The sequence below is a fragment of the Paramisgurnus dabryanus genome, chromosome 11 (assembly GCF_030506205.2).
Source record: "Paramisgurnus dabryanus chromosome 11, PD_genome_1.1, whole genome shotgun sequence".
Taxonomy (NCBI): domain Eukaryota; kingdom Metazoa; phylum Chordata; class Actinopteri; order Cypriniformes; family Cobitidae; genus Paramisgurnus; species Paramisgurnus dabryanus.
The window spans coordinates 28,997,759-29,018,361 of record NC_133347.1 but is presented as its reverse complement, the minus strand read 5'-3'; the positions used below and the strand labels follow the sequence as shown (position 1 = coordinate 29,018,361).

General features: G+C 37.9%; 1 protein-coding gene across 3 annotated transcripts in view; it reads left to right on the top strand.

The window, feature by feature from the left end:
• Positions 1-20,603, top strand: part of agtpbp1 (ATP/GTP binding carboxypeptidase 1) — a 52,085-nt gene that overhangs the window by 5,903 nt on the left and 25,579 nt on the right. For 2 of the 3 annotated variants that reach the window (XM_065247722.1, XM_065247723.2), the window contains 12 exons: positions 1,552-1,619; positions 2,329-2,392; positions 6,441-6,587; positions 9,453-9,584; positions 9,783-9,876; positions 10,015-10,052; positions 10,470-10,678; positions 10,757-10,934; positions 11,034-11,122; positions 18,856-18,972; positions 19,106-19,605; positions 20,358-20,441. In XM_065247722.1, coding sequence (XP_065103794.1) covers positions 1,552-1,619; positions 2,329-2,392; positions 6,441-6,587; positions 9,453-9,584; positions 9,783-9,876; positions 10,015-10,052; positions 10,470-10,678; positions 10,757-10,934; positions 11,034-11,122; positions 18,856-18,972; positions 19,106-19,605; positions 20,358-20,441 — 1,720 coding nt within the window. Of the gene's footprint in view, positions 1-1,551; positions 1,620-1,665; positions 1,748-2,328; positions 2,393-6,440; positions 6,588-9,452; positions 9,585-9,782; positions 9,877-10,014; positions 10,053-10,469; positions 10,679-10,756; positions 10,935-11,033; positions 11,123-18,855; positions 18,973-19,105; positions 19,606-20,357; positions 20,442-20,603 lie in introns of those variants that run through there. The other variant, XM_065247724.2, reaches the window with a different exon arrangement.

Sequence of the window (20,603 nt, the reverse complement as noted above, 5' to 3'; positions counted from 1 at the left end):
AGTCCTGAATACTGCAAATTCTTAAAGTAAACCATTTGCCCTGGCATGCTATGTCTCCTCTCTTGGGGCAATGCCCATGCTTCTTGAATTTATTTTTGACTTTGTTTTTTCTGTTATAACAAATAACTCAGCCTAGTTTCTTCCTAGCAAACAATTGAATGTGAAAAAATGTGTCCCACTGTGGGGATAATCAGGTTTTATTATTGTTTATATTAGTGATGCGTGAGTCATCTCATAACGCCCATGGGTCGGGTGGATAAAGAAATTGTCACTTTATTTGCTGGCCGGTTCGGGGCGGGTCATTAAAAACAAAATAGAAACAACATGTATGTTGAGTGCATTTCCCTATAGACCCTTTTACTGTTTGTACACAATGATGACGTGGCAGCGTATGCGCGCGCATTTAGGCAACGGAAGTATGGCAAGAATCAGCAGTGAAGCAACACAGAGAAAGTTATTTTAAAAAGTTGACTTTATCAAATTTTTCAACACAGCTACCAGATCCGTGTAGTATAGTGAAGTGGATCAAAGACGTTAGCAGATGGCCAAAAATAAAGTTGCCAGATACATATATACGTATATATATTATATTAGTGCAACTAAACGCAACAACCAGACATTTTGCGCGGGCATCACTAGTTTATATGTCTGTGTGGTTTTTAATATGATTTTTAAGACAAGCCATATACAAATTCATCATTCAACACCATACACCATTGCTGAGTATTTTCTCCATAAGATTGGAGACCTTGGTTTCCAATATCACAAACTTGTAACCAATCATATCTTCACAGCTAAACCTGTGGATCAGGATCCCGCATAGATGATGCTTCAGCTCAGTTTCTGTGCTGCTCACATGTGCAGCACTTAACTTTTTCCAAACCCATTGCAGTTAACTCGTCAATTAAGAGAAAACACTTCCCTGCCGATGACGAGTTTTTACGGCAATCCGTATTTCCGCTATTATCTACCAGGCACTCTTACCCAACTTATAGAACCTGGAAGCCACCACTAAGGCCATACAATAAAAACTCTGGGAATGTTTTGATCCTCTCTCTTAATCTGATCTCTAACAAAATTATCTCAGCTTTTTGCTCAAAAGTTTGTATTTTTGAAGAAACCTACCCATGTTAGAGAGCTGATAAAAAGAAAATGAAGAAAGGATTAAACATTTTTATTGTTATTGAAAGATAGGATGTTCTTTCATTTGATATATTGTTTGTTTATATATTTAAAGAAGAATATTTTTTGGAAGGCATTAACCTTTTGTGAAAATCATAAAAAATGTTGGCGCTGGCTGGCAACTTTTATTTTTTTTCGAAGACAAATTTGTCACCAGTACAAACTAGATCTTCTGACTGCTCTAACTTTCAGCAATTTCTAGATTGATTGGGGGAATTGCCACTTTACTTAATTTACTATAATACTGTAAAAACATGCTTACTTATAGCAGCTTAACTTGGGTACATTTGATTAGTGACCTAGAAGTAGTAAAGACATTTTGCATTCATGTATTTTACTTATGTATACATTTTCTTTGTTTCTATTTAGAGAAGACCCGCAAGGAGATTGTGTCAAAAGGCTCAAGTGGGATGGAAGTTATTCTTTCATCTCTAGAGGTACAAGAACTCAAAAACAATTTACTTTGCAATGAAATTTTTGACTGTTCAGCAATGCAAACAGTGAGTCGCTAAACTCATTCGGACAGATTTGCAAATAGGTTTGACTCCAAAGAACCAACACAAAAGTGAGTTGTTTATAAAGTCATTGCTTCAGGTTCTACACTGCCTGTTATTATAACATATAAAAAGACTTAAAATCTTATACCTTTAAAGCAGGGGTGGGGAACTCCACGACCACGAGTTTAGTTCCAACCCTACACTGAAAAAAATTATTCATTGAATTTAAACAAAAAAGTGGTTGCAATCAATTTATTTAAGCTACATTTAAACAAAAGTTTTATATTTTATTTTACTTTACTAATCTTTTTTGTTTAAATGTAGCTTAAATTAATTGATTGCAACCACTTACCTTGAAAAAATTTATTAAATTCAATGAATAATTTTTTTTCAGTGTAATTAAACACACCTGGAAATGAAATTCAAGTGTGTTTGGTTAGGGTTTGAACTTAACTCTGCAGGACAGTTCCATAAGGTCCCCACTCCTGTTATAAAGACTTAAAACCTAACTTCTTTCTCTGACCTGAACTCCTTTTTGGACACAGAACAGATGACATCAGACTTACTTAGACTCACATGTATTTCATTTTAGCTCAGGTTTTTTGTATTGAAGTGCTTTCTAGCTATTAATTCACTTTATTTTGTACAGAACACACGGGATTTGCAGACCACCCTTAATATTCTCAGTATTTTGAATGAACTGCTGACTGTGGGTAAGTGTTTTAATTTAGTGTCTGTTGTGTAATGTATGTTGTATGGTAATGCTATTATAATTGCACTGCTTGGAAGCTAAAGCTCTTTACCAATTGATGCACTTTATTTAATAAATAAACATAAAAACGTCTTGCGTTGTAGTCAATTCTAGTTCCTCTGAGCACAAGTCTGTGTAATTGTAAAATGAAATGTCAAGCATAGCGTCAGTTCTGGAAGGACACGTTAGTCAAGCTCGCATCATCGCCGACTACATCAGGTGCAACTGATGTAGTTAACCAGTAGGGATACAACTAGGGGTGGGCGATAAACCGGTAGACAAAATTAACCGGTAGAAATTTGTCAACCGGTAGAGATTTTGGACTATCGTTTCTATCGAGGTTACGTGCCCACGTCACGCTCCTGTGCGTGTGGTCGCGAAAACGTAACGTTTGTACACGTATTTAAGCACTGCAGTTTTAAAACAAGTTATTTTAAGCCATTGAAACACAGACAACAGATCTGTATGCGTGCGTTCTTTCTGTGTGTCAGGAGCGGACAAGTCGCGCAACCGCTGCTCTTTTTGTCTGTGAGGAGCGCGCAAGTCGCGCGACCTCTGCTTATTAAGCTCGTGAGCATTTTTCCCGCTTTATTGGCCTTAAATACACATATGCGTCAAAATTCCCGTCTTTGCAAGCATCATCATAAACACGACCAGTAAGGTCTTAAGAGAAAGTAAACAGCTAAAAGAGAAAGCGCATGTGTAACAGTGTATTGGATCCGGACTTTGGTCTTAAAGGGGAAGTTACCTAATTTTGCTCCTGTCTGTCACTCGTGTTAATCAAACAGCATTGAGAAAAAAATCTCTCACTGCTCCTGATTAAATCACTTTTCTACCTTAAATAAAAATATATATAGGCCTATACATACATGCATAATTATTTATTATCATTCTTATTGACTGTGTATCTTCAGAGAGCTTGAGTTTTGTTTGTTTTTATCTTCTTTCTATGCTTGTATATGTTTTTTGTGAGAATTATGAACATTTCTATGGTATTAAAGATTTAAACCTTATTAAAACATAAAAAACTCTACTGTGATACATATCGTTATCATGATATAAAATTAATCCTATCGTGATAGAAGATTTTGGTCATATCGCCCACCCCTAGATACAACATAGGCTGGGTTTCCATCACACTGATTTTATGTGCATTTTGAAGCAACATGTAAGAAATGAGTGGAAACAGCAAATTTCGAATAAAAATCCCTTAATTTGCAAAAAGATTTTTACGCTCGCTTGAGATGGTTTTTGACTTGTGCGATAGAGTAAATACGAATAATAGGAGATGGAAATGCATTTCCCTGCTGGAAAAACCAGCAATTCCAGCATATGTTGTGTTTTGGTGCTGGTTTGCTGGTGACCACCAACATAGAAATAATATAGCATAATTCCCATGCTGGTCCATGCTGGTTTGGTGCTGGTATGCTGGTGACCATCAGCTAAAACAGCACCAAACCATCATGGACCAGCATGGGAATTATGCTGGCCTATGCTGTTTTATTCAGCAGGGTTGCTGAATAAATTCTGAGGTAGCGAACAATAAAGCCACAGGACTGATTGTCTAGCCGTATCAGCTGACCTGGGCTGCGTCCGAAAGCCTAGGCAGCTGACTTGTTGCCTCGCATGAGGCAAAGACTTCGGTGGCATGAAGGCAACTTTGGGAAACACATTCAGACAGACTTCTTATGTAGCGTAATGGAATTCTGTTTAAAATATAAAAAGCACCTTTGTGATAACTAATCCCATATCTGAAAACAACAATACTAATTTCTAGTTAGAAGTCCAATCAAAAAGTGTAAAAAGTGAAAATAAACTTTATTTACACTAAATTTGTGCTCCAGACGCTTTCATGGCCGTCATTTTATTTTTTCGAACACGCCCAGGCTCGACCAATCACATTCTCGCACACGCCCAGTCGCCCATGCTAGAATTGTGGGACAGGACAATGAAGGTACCTCAGGAGTCAGGAAGTAAACCAAACATTGGATTCGGACGTGCCTTTATGCTTCCTGCCTTGGAATTTTGCCTCCGAAGGCATCGTTTTAGAGCTTTTGGATGCAGCCGTTGTCTTTCCCATATATATGGGGCTCCACGTCATCGAAATGCCCTTGGTTCTAGTGCCCGGGTCAAAAATTTTGCATTTCTTTTTCTGTGCACAGCATTAAGTTTGGCATTTACAAGCGGCACTGCTTGTAAATGTATAACTTGCCAAATCGTAACTAAGTGCAGTCCTGTCTGCATTTTTCAAGCATGCCTTGTTTTATTTACTGTTTGATTACTAGGTTACCAATACCACCGTCATTCGCTTTAACAACTTGATGGAAATGCACCCATTTGTTCTTTTTCTTTTTCTTTTTTTTGTTGAAATATTCGCTTCACGTTTTGATGGAAACCCAGCTGTAGACTAAAGCACGTTTTATTTCAGTTGCTTTCTTTAGCTCCTCATCAGCTCCTCAGTCGCTCTCATTATCCACCTTCTTTCTTTTACTCCTCCACATCTATCAGCATCTATGGGTTCATTGTTATTTCATTCCATTATGCAATCTGGAATTGTATTATTTTCCTTTTAACAGATATTGATCCTGTTATAGATGGTATCCTTTAAGTATAATAATCATTTAGATATAATAATTGTGTTTATCACTTGCATGTATATCCTTGTTATTTATAGCATAGTTCTGCAAAAAATGAGGGGTGGGGGAACTTATTGCTGGTGGGGGGAAAATTATTGCTGCTTGCCCTGTTCCGCCCAATACAAGGCAGCATGGACAGGCTGAGAATTTTGCCCAGAAAAGTTTTAGTTTTCCTGTATAGCCCATTGGTAGAGCATTGTATTAACCTTGCAAAAGATCATGGGTTCGAACCCAGCGAAACACACATACTGATAAAAACTGTATACTTTGTAATGCACTGCAAGTCGCTTTGGATAAAAGCATCAAATTATTGAGCAAATTTCTCCAACCCTAAATATTGCTGTTGTGCTAGTGAACCTGAAAGAAATATAATTAAAGGTGCAGTGTGTAAATTTTAGCTGCATCTAGTGGTGAGGTTGCGACAATGGCTTAGTCCACTGCTCACCCCTGCTTTTGAAACGCATAGAGAAGCTACAGTAGCTGCCACCGGACAAACATGTCATCTTCGGAGACAATTTAGTAAAAAAGTTTGTCTGTTAAGGGCATCTTTAGAAACATGGTGGCACAAAATGGTGACTTCCATGTAAAGGGAACCCTCAGTATGTAGATAAAATGTCTCATTCTAAGGTAATAAAAACATAACGGTTCATAATGAAAGGTCTTTATACACCTCTGATAATATAGTTTTGTAGATTATTTTGCATTTCTGTCGAGAGATCCTTCTAAAAATTACACACTGCACCTTTAAAACAATAGTTCACCCCAAAAATAAAACTGTTATAATTTACATGCTCTTGCACCCAAGATGTTTATGGCTTTCTTTCTTCAGTTGAACACAAATTAATAATTTTATATTTACATTCCCTTCATTAATTTCATCTTCATGGTTTTGACACCGAAACAAGCGCACATCAACAAAACAAACAAATTCAAATATGGCGGCACATAAAAGTATTTTTTAAATTTCACCTGTAAATATATAAAAAATTATCATCAGTAATATGTGTTGCTTCCTTTGGACAACTTTTAAGGCGATTTTCTCAAAATTTAGATTTTTTTGCACCCTCAGATTCCAGACTTTCAAATAGTTGTAACAACTCATACATCAATGGAAAGATTATTTATTCAGCTTTCATATGGTGTATAAATCTGAATTTAAAAAGATTACCCCTGGTTTTGTGGTCCAGGGTCACTTATACTTTATCAAAACAAATCATTTTACGTCAGAAGACATTTATGAAACACATTTGGATTACTTTTATGATGGAGGTATGGGCTTTTATAGCTTAAACATTCTGAGTGAAATGAAGTCATAAACATCCAGAATACATGAGGATGCCCGTGCTATATCCATTGCTGTGTTTGTTGTGATAGGTGGAGGCCGAAGGACTGGGGTGTTTGTGTCTAAAGGAGGAACGGCTATTCTGCTACAGTTGTTGTTAAGCTCCAGCAAAGACCTTCCTATGAATGAAGAGCTGATGCTGCAAATTCACTCTCTGCTGGTTAAGGTCGGACCTAAAGGTAATGTAGACGTTGAATTTATTCACATTACTGTATGTTTACTCCTTAACTTTCAAATTCAAAGATAAATCGATTCTGTGTTTCATGCACAGCTTCATGCACAGCTTGATTTTTATCAATCTAAAATCATTATGAATCTGAGTCGTTTATAACGTGCATTTTAAAAAGCAACACTTGTTAAACAAAATCATTCAAAATATTCTTTATTATCATGAAAATACCTGAAACAATTTGAAGGACAGCGATATAAATATTCCTGTTCTTCTGTGGCACAATGGGAGTTTCTGCACAAGAGCGCCCCCTGGTTTTGGGATGTGCTGGGATTTCACCATAATATAGTTCAAATTCATTCATTGAGAAAATGTGTATTTGCACGATTAATCGTTACAGCCCTACTTTGCTTATCTGTTAGGTTAAGACCAGTGGCTGGCTGCATAAACTGTTTAAACTAGTCTTACAACTTAGTCGTCTAATTTCTTTCTTTAGGTCAGTTACATTAAAGGTGCAGTGTGTAATTTTTAGAAGGATCTCTTGACAGAAATGCAAAATAATATACAAAACTATATTATCAGGGGTAAATAAAGACTTTTTTATAATAAACCATTATGTTTTTATTACCTTAGAAGGAGAAGTTTTTATCTACATACACAGAGGGTCCCCTTACATGGAGGTCGTCATGTTGTGGCGCCATGTTTCTACAGAGGCTCTTAAAGAACAAACGTTTTTATTAAGTTGTCTTCAATGTAGGGCTGTAATGATTTATCGTGCAAATGCACGTTTTCTCAATCAATGAATTTTAATGAATTACGGTTAAAAGCCGCCACACCCAAAGACAGGGGGCGCTCTCGTGCAGAAACTCCCTTTGTGCCACAGAAGAAGTAGCATTGCAAATGCTATTCCAGGAAATGTCTACAGGAATATTTATCTCGCAGTTCTTCGGATTGTTTCAGGTATTTTCATGATAATAAAGAATATTTTGAATGATTTTGTTTAACGAGTGTTGCTTTTTTAAATGCACTTTATAAACGACTCTGATTTTAGATTGATAAGGACTTCTTACTGACCAAACCGTCATCGTACACACACAAGCTGCGCATAAAACACAGAATCGCGGTTCAGCGATGCAGAATTGATTTTAGGCAGGTCTTTTTAACGGGACACGCGATATATTGTTACAGCCCTACTCCAATGATGACATGTTTGTCCTGTGTCAGCTACCGTAGCTTCTCTATGCGTTTCAAAAGCAAGGGGTGAGCTGTGAACTGAGTTGTTGGTTGCAATTTGCAACCTCACCACTAGATGCCGCTAAAATTTACACACTGCACCTTTAAAATGTAGAATTGGAAAAGTACTACTGAATACCCCTACAGTAACTAACTTCTAGTTGGTCAGACTATTAACTAGGGCTGAACGATACATCAAATTTTCATTGTCATCGCGATATGAACTCACGCGATGAACACATCGCAACAGACAGCCTTGACGCGATGAATGAAGGGAAAGCGGTTAGCGCATGTAATAAACGTTTGACCTATCACGTTTAGTCCTGAAGACATGCCCTGCGTCCCAAACCGCATACTTCCATACTATAAAGTAGGCGAAAAGCACTACTTCTCGTACTCTTTGCATACTATATAGTATGGAAGTAGGCAGTTTGGGACGCATGGATGGTTTGCGCGTTCATGCTATTAGGCCAATCAGGGGAACCCCCAAGTCAGCTTCGCTCAGATTGATTTGTGAGGTGTCAGTTGCGACGCTGTGCCTGTTAGCAAAAACGATGGCGGAGAAAGGAGAGAAGAGTGAGGAAAATGTGTTGTCAGACGAAGACCTTGTGGTGAAAAGGAACAGCACTTCAGCTGGAATTATTTTGGATTTAGGAGAGATGACGCCGCAAACACAGGTACTGTGGAAGCGGTGATTCACATATTGCGTCTATTGCGTGCTCAAGTTCATTATTTCAAATGTAGGCGCGCAGATTGTGCGCTCTGGAAGCGCCGCGGTCGCGACTCGCACACGTTGCGACGCGCTCGTTATTCCAGGCTTTTCAAAAACATTTTAACTTTTCAGAATGACACAAGCGCAGCGTGCAGATCATGTGACAATAACCTACGTGTCTAGTGTTTTCCATGCGTTTTTAGGCGCAACATGTGAATAGCCCCTAAAACAAGAAAAAATATTAAATATTTATCGCAACTCACATCGTCATCGCAACATTAAACAATGTCACCGCACATCGCAACTTTTCCTCACATCGTGCAGCCCTACTATTAACTCTTTCCCCACTAGCGTTTTTTTAAAAAAAAAGTTGCCAGTCAGCGCCAGCATTTTTCATAAATTTCATAAAGTTTGGTGCCTTCCAGAAAATGCTCTTCTGTAAATATATAAACATACAATATATCAAATGAAAGAACAGACCCGCTGTTTTCTGTCAGAAAAGTCATCCTACCTTCATTAGTTCTCTTTTATCACCTGTCAAATATTGGTAGGTTTCTTCAAAAACACCAAATTTTGAGCAAAAAGCTGAGATAATTCCATTTTTGTGAAGGACTTCTGATAGAGATCAGATTCAGAGCGATCCTCAAAACATACATACTTCATAATTTGAGTTTTGTAAGTTGTGGAAGTATCCACCTGGTAGATAATAGTGGTATTGCGGAAAGCTGGAAATACTCGTCATTGGCAGGGAAGCGTTTTTTTCTTAATTGACGAGTTAACTCGTCAACGGCGGGGAAAGAGTTAAGAAACAAAAGTCTTATCCTGGCAGCTGTGTTTTTGCAAGTAGCCACAGTATAAACTGGAGTATAAATGTATCATTTCAATTTTCTGAAACTGCAATTGATTCATTTGACATCACTTCCTTCTCAGACAGGAAGTTTGGAGTTAAAGCACGTCTCAATGGAGCTCTGAACGTGACGGTTAATTTGGTGAAACGCAATCTGCAGAACTCCAAGCTGTTGTTGCCATGTTTACAAGTGCTGCGAGTCTATGCAGGCAACTGTAAGTACATTAGCTAGCATACATCCATTATGATGTTGTAGTTTTTGCAATATAGTTTCAATATGATGAATGTATATTCCCTGCAATTTTCTGCTTTCAATAAACAGTCTGTCATCAGACTTGGACAGATGATTAATGATTATTTGTTGATCAGCCTCTAGATGTTTCACAGCATGTCTTTTTATATTTTTTCTCTAGTGGTTAATGCTGTGTCGCTGGGTAAAAGTGGCACGTTGGAGCTCATGTTTGAAATCATCGGACCTTACAGCAAAAAAAACACCACTCTGCTCAAGTGCGTAATGTGCATTCTTGTTTACCAAAACTGATAATGATACTTTTTAATGATATCTATCGCCAAAATGGCCTCATACTGTAGCAACAAAAATATAACGGTGTTTAAAACAATGTTTCGTTTGTGTTTTTAAAACAGGGTGGCCCTGGACACACTGGCGGCGTTACTGAAGTCCAGTAAGATACCTCCTTGGGTGAATCGCATACCAACATGTCCATGTCATATCATCCCAAAATGTTTCCCGAGTTTAGAGAAAATGTTCTTAATTGCGGTAACAAGTAACATCATCATGCATTAAATCTTAATGGTCCTAACATTAAAATACATCAATCACTTTCATAATGGAAAAGGTGGTGATTTATAGGTAAAATATGACATTTCTTGAGATTTACAAACGTTCTTAACATAAACCTCTATAGACAATACAACACAATACAGTACAGGAGCAATATCACATGAGCAAGAGTCTCACCTCTCATCCACACAGATTCAACGACTGTATCGTTACATACAAAACATTTTAATACATTACAATATTATTTTACACTAGACATTTATTTATTTGTCACTTTCCTTGTATGCTTGATCTTTAGAAATGAATGCCCGACGGGCGGTGGACAGAGGTTATCTTCCCACCCTACTCGCCATCTATCAAGACTGGCATCGCAACGACACGCGTCACTGTCACTTGATCATTCGCAAAAGTATTTTAGGATGCATCAAAAACCTCACAACCATTAAGCTCGGCAGAAAGGCCTTCATAGATGCCAACGGGATGAGGATCCTTTACAACACATCCACTGTACGCATTACTGTTTTTATGGCTAAAATAGCTTCACTACAGTTAGTGAATTTTTAAATATAAATGTGATCTGTTTAGGAATGCCTGTCCGTCCGGACACTAGATCCATTGGTCAATACATCCAGTCTAATTATGAGGAAGTGCTTTCCAAAGAACCGCCTACCACTGCTTACCATTAAAAGTATATATCAACACCCGCTATCACACGTACCATCTGGTGGACCTGTGGCGCAGCTCTACAGCCAACCTCCTGAAAGTAAAACATACATAATACCTCTCCTATTGCTATTAAACATACAGTGTTTTATTGTATATGGAGATCAGTGGAGGTTTTTTTCTGTGTCTTGCATGTTAGTGGACGATGTTGTTGATGAGAGCGACGAGAATGAAGCCACTGAGGTGGACACAGAAAATGAGGAGGATGAAACGGAGGACAACAACGAGGTAGACATCTATCTAGTTTGGTGAAATGTTGTGATGCTTTGTGTTTGCAATTGAAAATGGACTTTAGTGCTGATATGGCGTTAAAAATAAAAATAAAAATGTTATGTAAAGTAACTTAAAGTAATGAGACATCTATCCTAATGGACAATCTATATAAGTCTTTCAGTTGCAAATATCTAGAGAGCATGTGGCTCTTAAAGAGACATTACCATCGTAAACACAACAAAAAATAAATAAGGGATAATGTACAGGCAGGTGCTTAAAGGGATTGTTCACCCAAAAAAAAATTCTGTCATAATTTTCTTATCCTTGTGTTGTTTTAAAGCTGCACTGTGTAGTTAATTCTTAGCAAAAACCCATGTTTTCTTTCAAAAGTATGTGCTCATTCATGTGTAATTACTTCCACCCACTAATCAAAGTATTCTCGTAAGTGTAGAATCTGCTATTTAAAATACATACGGTCGAGTCGCTCGACTGGCTGAATCCATGTTGTGCCTCCATCTTTGAAATACATTCGCCGACGAGGGACATTCCTGAAATTAAAGCTCCGCCATTCGCGCTTTCAGACTACACTCACGCTGGCCGCTAGCTGAAGCCTCCAGAGGTTGCATGTGTAGGCGGTATACGTCATCAAGACAGTCTTATTTCAGAATATTAACAAAGCTGACAATTATTCTTAGTTAATTGTAAATTGATGTAATATGATTATGACTTGCGAATGTAATGCTCAGTTAATTTAAATAAACCAGGTTTGATGACGTATGCAGCCTGCATATGCGACCTGCGTAGACTGAGTCTTTCGGATTAAACAACAGCCGCACACCGTGATGATCCCGCGATCTAATGCTTTGATTTGAAAACCTGTTGAGGACCAATTCTCGAGGACATTAAAACAAGGAAGCGAAAAGGGGATTTAAAATGACAACGTGACAGGAAAAACAACAAGACCAAAGTCAATATTGGAGTAATGTTAGTTTTCCAAGATCATGAGGCTCAAAGGCCACCGAAGTTGCCTGCTTTTTATCTTCTCCACAGGTAATTCCAGTGGCGTGTTTACCATTTTGGGGGCCCTTTGCAAAGTCCAAGAACCAAGGCCCCCCATGCCCCAGCATTGCCCAAGGTTTTTCAATTGAATTGCACAACAATAATATTCAGTATATAGAATTAAATAAGATATATATAAACCGGGTTTATTTTGTTTTACACTGCTTAAAATAACACTAAATTGTTACAGTTTGGCATGACAAAAAATCTTGGTTTAAAAAAAATGTTTCGCGCCCCTCTCAGATATATATTTTGCTTGCAAATGTCTTATAGGATGTATTTAAAACAATGTAATTAATACTGCAACTTCAGTGTCTGACATCTTACTTAAAAAACCAAATGAGGAAAAAAGGAAGCATTATTATTTTCAGACTGATCTAACAAACTGAACTAACAAACACCAGCAAACAACATTGTAAGTTGGTTATTGCTTGAATTTATGGGAATCACATAACTCTCAAGTTCATATTGTAAAAACAAACTTACTGTGAGATACAACAAGCATATAGACTAGAAATACACTAAAGACGAGATTTTAATGACAATGATGAGATACAGAATATGATTTATGTATTTTAGACATTATTTAAACCCCTGCATGGTGTCTTTATCATGTTTATAAATGTACGAGTGTGGAACAAAAGATGCGTGTCACAGATCAAACCAAACCACCAATCACAAGTGTGAAGCCCAAAGTCAATGTTGTGCAGTTACGAGAGCACAGAGAGAGTCGAGCGAGCGCTCATTCCAGCACTTGTGTGGCTGCTTTTGTGCGCGCTGTGCAGCGGTGCACGCTCATCTGCACGCTCGCGAGGACGCTTGTCCACGCGCGAATAGTGTTCTGCGCGCTCGTATCTCTCGCTCGCGCGTGGTTATTGTGCGCACGACTTTTGGGTCTGATTAAACGCCATATCCGCGCATATAATTCGTTCGCGCAGCGCAGATCACTCGAGTGGCGCAGTTTCGTCCTTCTTTTGATGAGTTCGGCTTCCCATACTATATGTGCCCTCGCGAGGATGCGCGCATATATTATTCTGCGTGCATACTTGCACATCTCTCGCTTGCGCGTGCTTTATCCGTGCCTTAGATTTGGGTCTGAATAAACGTAACATACTTTCGCACACCTTGTGGCCAGTAGGGGGCCCCCCAAGCCCGTGAGGCCCTACGCAATTGCGTGGTTTGCGTGGTGGGTAAACACGCCACTGGGTAATTCAGCATATTCGTTTACATCTATACTATGTTGTAAACTTGAAGTTTTATAGTTCCTTGGCTAACTTTAGCATGGTTATGCATAACACTTGTTAGTGTAAACGTGCATGTGGTTTAATGTGTTCGAACAGCCACACGCTGTCTCTCAGCCCATTTATGTAATCTGAGGTACTGAGATAAATGTTTTTCAACTTCTCTGACCTCTAGCACAAACACACGGTGACAGCCCTATTTTTAGCCTTTCATTGATAAAACCAACGCCGCTGATCTGCGCGTCTTTCGTTATTTTTATTTTACAAGCTTGTGAAAGTTACGTGATCTTATTTCACCAATATCAGAGAAAGCTCTTACATATACACGGACATGTAACATGTTTACTTAAAACATAAGCATTGGACTCTGACATAATATTAGTTCGCGTCCATTTAAACCCGTCATTACTCCCGCTCATGATTAAATGATAGGAGAGGGACTCGTCCACAGACCATCCCCTCAGTAATCTGGAGAGAAGTGGTCGAAAATGGACAAAAAGAGACGGATTTAAATACCAAGTGTAACAGCCCCTGGGATATTTTTCCTCGCGTTGATGAAAAGGGAGTGTCTAAGATACGTTTATGGTTGCTTTTTGTATGTGATTTAAAGCGGACATATCATGAAAATCAGACTTTTTCCATGTTTAACATAAATCTGTGTGCTTTGACGGATCACTGTAAACTGTTCATTATTTTTCATTGCTTTTGCTTTTTATTGGAAGCCATATTAACCTTGGCATGACGCTCCAAATGAGGGGGGGGGGGGGGGCTAGAAAGTAATATTCAGTTGGTTGTCATATAGAATTTCACCGCTTAATGGGAGTAGATCCTACACAGTGGAGCTTTAAAGGTGCTCTAAGCGAATTGAAGCGTTTTAGACCATAAAACATTTTTTGTTACATACCGGAAACATCTTCTCACTATCTGCTTGCTGCCTGTCCGCTGATCAAACTGTAAAAAAACGCAATCTCTGTAGACAGCCCAGGCTTCACAAACGGCAATATCAACAAATGGCCAAACCTAGCAGCACAAAACAAAACAAAGTATTCCAGCCAATAAACGACAAGAAGGATTTGGGGGTGGGGGTTGGGCGCGTTCATGAAAGCACGGAAGGGAGGGGGAGGGGGAGGAGTTAGCTACGCTCTGTCTGTTTGAAAACAGTTCAAACATCAACAGGAAGTGACGTCGCACATTATTCGCTTAGAGCGCCTTTAAGGAAATATATATCAGAATGTTTGAAAATATGTAAAGAAAAATATATGTTTGCCAACTTCTTTCAACTTCAGTTTCTTTTATTACAAAACAAACTGAAACTGATACCTAAGACCAAATAATAAAAAAGCAATCAATAAGAGTCCAAAATACATTCTAACTCCTCCAATACTGTAGGAAGTGTATTTACTAGGGATGGGCATAATTAATCGACGATCGATAATTGATTGTTAAGAATTTCGTCGATCACGTTAATTTGTTATCAATTAATTGAATGCATTTTTTTTATCTAACTCCTGTTTCACAAATACTCCGTATGCAGTGCGTTTGAGTATGTGTGCGGCGAATCCGTCAAGCACCCGTTGCAGTGCACTGCTGACCGCTTATTCTGCATATAAAACGTTCATGTGATTGACACTTTCTGTGAACACTTTTCCGCATAAACAATAGAACAAAGCATCATTTTTTTTTCACAAAACAATATATTTTAGATATTATTTGACAGACTAGTAAGTGTGGATTAAGGATGTTTAAAATCTCTAGCCTGGTGGTCAGGATCTGAATGGATCAAATCAGCAGTTTTGCAATGCTTTATTTATCTCCACATATATCATAAATAAAAATAAGCAGAGTAACTTATAACTGCAAGTCTACCCTTCCACATTATATATTTCCTATGTATATGATTTCCAAATAATAAATGAGAGTATTCAACGACAAAAAGCGTCTTATATGGAAATAAATCCTCACAATATTATTATTTCTTAAAACTTTATGACAAAAATAAGCAACTGTATTCATACAGTTATTCAAAGACGCACACATTATTCCGCATATATTTGAATATTATACAAAAGTATTCATATAACGGCACGTTTCATATGGCAAATAAATATCCTCACATTAACATAACAGCATAATGAAATGAATAAACAGACAATGAAACAGGATTGAAATATAAATTGTATTATTATTACCGGAAAAAAGCAATATTGCTAAAATAATCTCTGAGGTAAATGCGTCAAAAATGCTGTTACCCGCACAATTAAGTCTAAATGAGCAATTAAAGTGAAAAAAGCATTATTAGGCCATGTCTCAAAACTTTATATGACAAAATATATTTAAAAGAAATGTATACTTACAGTTATTCACAGATGCACACATTATTCCATATTACTCCCGTTTATGAGCACGTTTGTCTCTGGCCTCGCTCTGTTATGTAATAGATTGACAGGTGCGCATCTCCGTCTTTCAAACATATATAATTTTGTAATTACTACCTTAGGAAAATTAGCCATGATTTTATCATTGTGAAAATGTTTTTTTTTTTTTTTGCAGATTAAAACGATTTGTATTTCCGCAATTTTACTACAAATACCATGGTTATGGTATATTGTGGAGTTGGAGACCATAGTAAATTTGTGTCTACTGTTGTTTTACAACAAATAAAAACTAAAAGACTATGTTAGTATAATTAAACAATGGTGAATGGGGCTCACAAAACGCACGCTGTTTCACACATACTCTGTATGCGGAATAAGCCAAGTTAGCGCTGAGGTACCTGTGCATCCCGGTCAGTCTCCTCGGAGCGGGTGTTTTCGGCGGCGGCTGGACTGACGGTCACCATGGGTTGTGGTCGCGTCTGACCCCAAAAAATGCTTTTATTTCTCAAAAAAAATCAGTAGACTGGTGCAGAAGTTTTATGCGAGTTACTTAAGTTAGTTATTTTTCACGAGGCTTTAAGTAGCCTAATTTGTTATAGCCTAATGTTAGGAAGGCTAATATCTTGCACTTTCTTCTGGCTTGAATAATTTTGAGTTACATTTTGACAAAACCTTTCAGATCTAAGTATTATGTTTTTTGTTTAATTTAATGTTAAACATGAATCTGTTTTTTTATTTATTTTGGAAATAATGAGGTCTCTGTTTAAGAACGCTGGCTCGCAGCTGCAGGTTCCGCTGCTTTAGAGCACCGCACATGCACGCAAATATATGTTTGAAACATAGTTTAACTGTCAGCCACAAGTTGATCTTGTAATAAAGGTCTCATCGAGGAAAAACACGCTGTATATTTGTATTCATTGCATTTTTTTAAGTATAAAAGTTAAATAACAAATTTTATTATAAAAATATTAATGATTAATCGATAGTCGATCGTTAATTCTCCCGACGATCGACAAAGAAAACTTAATCGAATGCCCATCCCTAGTATTTACATTATATTATCACAGTTTAACAGCTTATGTAAATGTATAATATTAAAAAGACACCTAATAATGGGTCCACGTATACCTTACATAAAATATAAAAGTCACTGTGGATAAAGCTCCTGCCATATGCATACATCTTATATAAAAACTAGTAATTCGCCTTAATGTTACCAAATATTCTGTGTAGTGATTTTGACACGGGCACCAACTGGGTAGTATGCCATACACATTACAATAGAGGTGAGTTTCACCAGGAGTGTCTATGCGTGTGAATGCCCCCTTGTTCAGACAGCCAGCGACGTTATCGCTGTGTGTCGCTCGTCTCTTTCAATGAGGCGTTTCTAAATCTGCTTGTCATAAACAAATGAGTACCATTCACGCCGGTAACTGACGAGAGAAGGATGACGTGAACTCCACTGCTTCGTTCTCATTGGTAGTCGCTCCCGAAATTCGCTCGATATTTGCATAAAGTTAAACTTTTCTTAACTTTCTCGCGTCGCTGGACACGCCCATACGGTTGCCAACGGTCACTTTCGCTCATGTCGCCGGAAGTCACCCGGTTTCCATTCAAATGAATGAGATTGCGTCGCTCTGCTACTGCTGGTCGCTTGCTGTTTGAATGGGGCGTCATTGAAGTGAAGTTGATTTAACAAATAAGAAAATATGTAAGTTTGTCGGCTAATTTATCTGAGGGATTTTGTGAAATACTGGCTGACTTGTACAACCCTTTAACTGTATTATCAACACAAGGAAGACACAGTGGTAATAAAATGGAATTTATTTACAAAAGATAAACAAAACAAAAAATTAAAAACACTACTAAGTGATACTAAAATACTAAAAAGGAACAGTATGTAAGAAATTTATATCAATTAATCATAAAATGGCTTTGATATGTCACTAGACATTAAGAAATCATTTTCATTTCAAATACTTATATCACTGACAACAGTGGTCTGGTCAGGATATTGTCATTTAAAAAGTGGAGTTGCAGCCCTCAACTGATGTTTATGTTGTCATTTTGTATATTGGCCACCAGTTGTGTGATTGCAGTACCAGTTTTAACCACAAGTTTTGTGATTGCAGTACCAGTTTTGGCCACAATCCTACATACTGTTCCTTTAAGAATAAAAAATATGGAAACTTAAGTGCAAAGAATAGAAAATTGAAGTGACCGAGTTGAATTTATGGCAATTTATGGTTTCTAATAAGACGTAAACCTTATTTCTAATAACCCAAATAATCAAAGAATTATCTGCTAAACATTAAAGAAATTAGCTATGCAAAATTGAAAGCATCTATGTTAAATAGTTACTGACAGAATACATCAATGCCAAGGTCTCAGAAAAGAGGTTTGGTTAAGAGATATTTACGTTCACTGCGATCGAATATGCACTCCGGTGGTGGCACGTCGGCCACGTGTCAGGCTTTTCCGAGCTGCAAATGAAAAAAGTCAGGTTCAGTTTGACAGCCTTGAACACTAAGTGCTGTGAAAATGCTGATCTCCAGGACCACCGAGAGCATCCTAGCAATCTGGAACACGCAGACACAGTCCTGTAGTCTGTGCAGAAGGTCTGGAACATGCTGATTAAGGTCCATTGAAGTGAAGGTTTGCTCTCCTGAGCTTCACCTTGTTACTGACATCTGTGATTTGCCTTTCTGGACGAGAAGCCATAACCATAAAAGATGTCTGTCAGTTGTCCGAGCAACCTTATCTGATGTAACTGGACATTTGTTTGTGTTAACCCACCAAAATCCAGTCCCAATGTAGTTGGGGAGGGGTCCGGAATGCTTTGTCGTTTTAAAATAGTTTTTGTATAACTGTATTAATGTCAGATTGAAGAAAAACTACAAGAACTATGCATTATCTCCGACACAAGCATTTGTGCATCTTTGAGTACCTGAATATATTTGGTGCATCCCTAATAAGAACAATATACTACATGTGTTGTCAATACAGACTACTTCTTAGATTAGCTATTAAAGTATTATGCAGTTTTTTCTAACAAGTAATTTCTTTCCTGCAGAATGATGATATTGAGACAGATATCAACAAATTGCGGCCCAGACAAATGCAGACACGTCCGTTTGATGAGCTGCGAGTCTATGAGCGTTTCTGTGTGGAATTCACCAAGGATTTTAAGGTGTGAACGTTTACATTTATGCATGCGTCCGACTCTTATTATAATACTCTGTGTTGGGGTTTATCCAGATTTATGTGCATCTTAATCAACTTGATCAGTTATTAAATGATGAAATGTTTCTGTTTCATATCAGGATTATGACTTTGAAAACTGCAGAGCTGTGTTTCATCCATCAAGCGTCAACCAAGATCTTAATGGCCCCATTATTATTCCCACCACCACACTCACCTCTGTCAGGTCTCCAAACAGACGTCAGCAACTGGAGAGCGTTCAGTTACCCAAACCGACAGAATCACCCACGGAGTTAGACGGCATCTCTTTAGCAAAAACCCCAGAGAGTAAACCAGACCCTGATCTGGTGTGTAGCTTGGGCCGGCTGGTTCTGGATGGTGTGGACTCTGTGAACGGAGATTGTGACGATAGGTCTCAGGATGAGAGCGGGGAGCAGGGCTTGCTTGTGGTCCCAGATACAGCCGCAGTGCTCCCTCTGCATGACCCCGACCTCTACTTGGAGATGGTGAAAAGTACCCGCTCGGTGCCCATCTACACAGAGGTGGCATACCCAGATTACTTCGGCCATGTGGGACTTGATCTCCGTGAGCCCATTGTAGAGAGAGTTTATGGAGTGCAAAGGTATTACCCGTTTAATGACCCTGCTTTACTGTTAAATACTTCCCTTAAAGGGACACACTAAATTTTTCTGCTCCCGTAGAATTAAACATTTGATTCTTACCGTTTTGGAATCCATTCAGCCGATCTCCGGGTCTGGCGGTACCACTTTTAGCATAGCTTAGCATAATCCATTAAATCTGATTAGACCGTTAGCATCGCGCTCAAAAATAACCAAAAAGTTTCAATATTTTTCCTGTTTAAAACTTGACTCTTCTGTAGTTACCTCATATAATAAGACCTATGGAAAATTAAAAGTTTTCTAGGCAGATATGGCGAGGAATTAAACATAATAATCAAGGACTTTGATTCTGTAACATGGCTGCAGGAGGCGCAATGATATTACGCAGCAACCGAAAATTGTCCCCTTGGTAACTTTCAATAGCAGAGGACTATTTTCAGGCATTTTCATGTAAATTTTCCGTCGGTCTTAGTCCATACGATTTGTGTACTTCATGCCGTTTGAAGCCACATGATAGCCCTGTGCATGCCTCTTCTCATGTAAAAGAACATCACTACAAACTAGAAATATATGGTATTAGTCGTATCATAAAGTCCGTGATCTCTAAATACTTTAATGGTTTGTAAAATAGCAATCTTTAAAACAAAGTCATACAGTTTTGGAACAATATGAAAGTGAATGTTTGCTACTTTTTTTTGTAATTATGTAATATTTTTAGGTGAGCTAAGTCTCTTAAATCATTTATTTTCAACAGAATGAAGATCTTCCAGGACATCGAGAGGCTCATTCATCCCTTTGACATCCTTGATAAAGTCGTATATGACTTAGACAATCAGAGGTAAGGGTGCATTTATAAAAAATAAAAGCTTCTGAAGGTCAGAATCAGATTACGCTTTATTTGAAAACACAAATAAGTACTGAGTAATATTAATTAACGTGTTTACCATAAGGTTAGGTTTAGGTTTAGGGTTGGTTGCTTGTAAATATGATAAATTTGCTG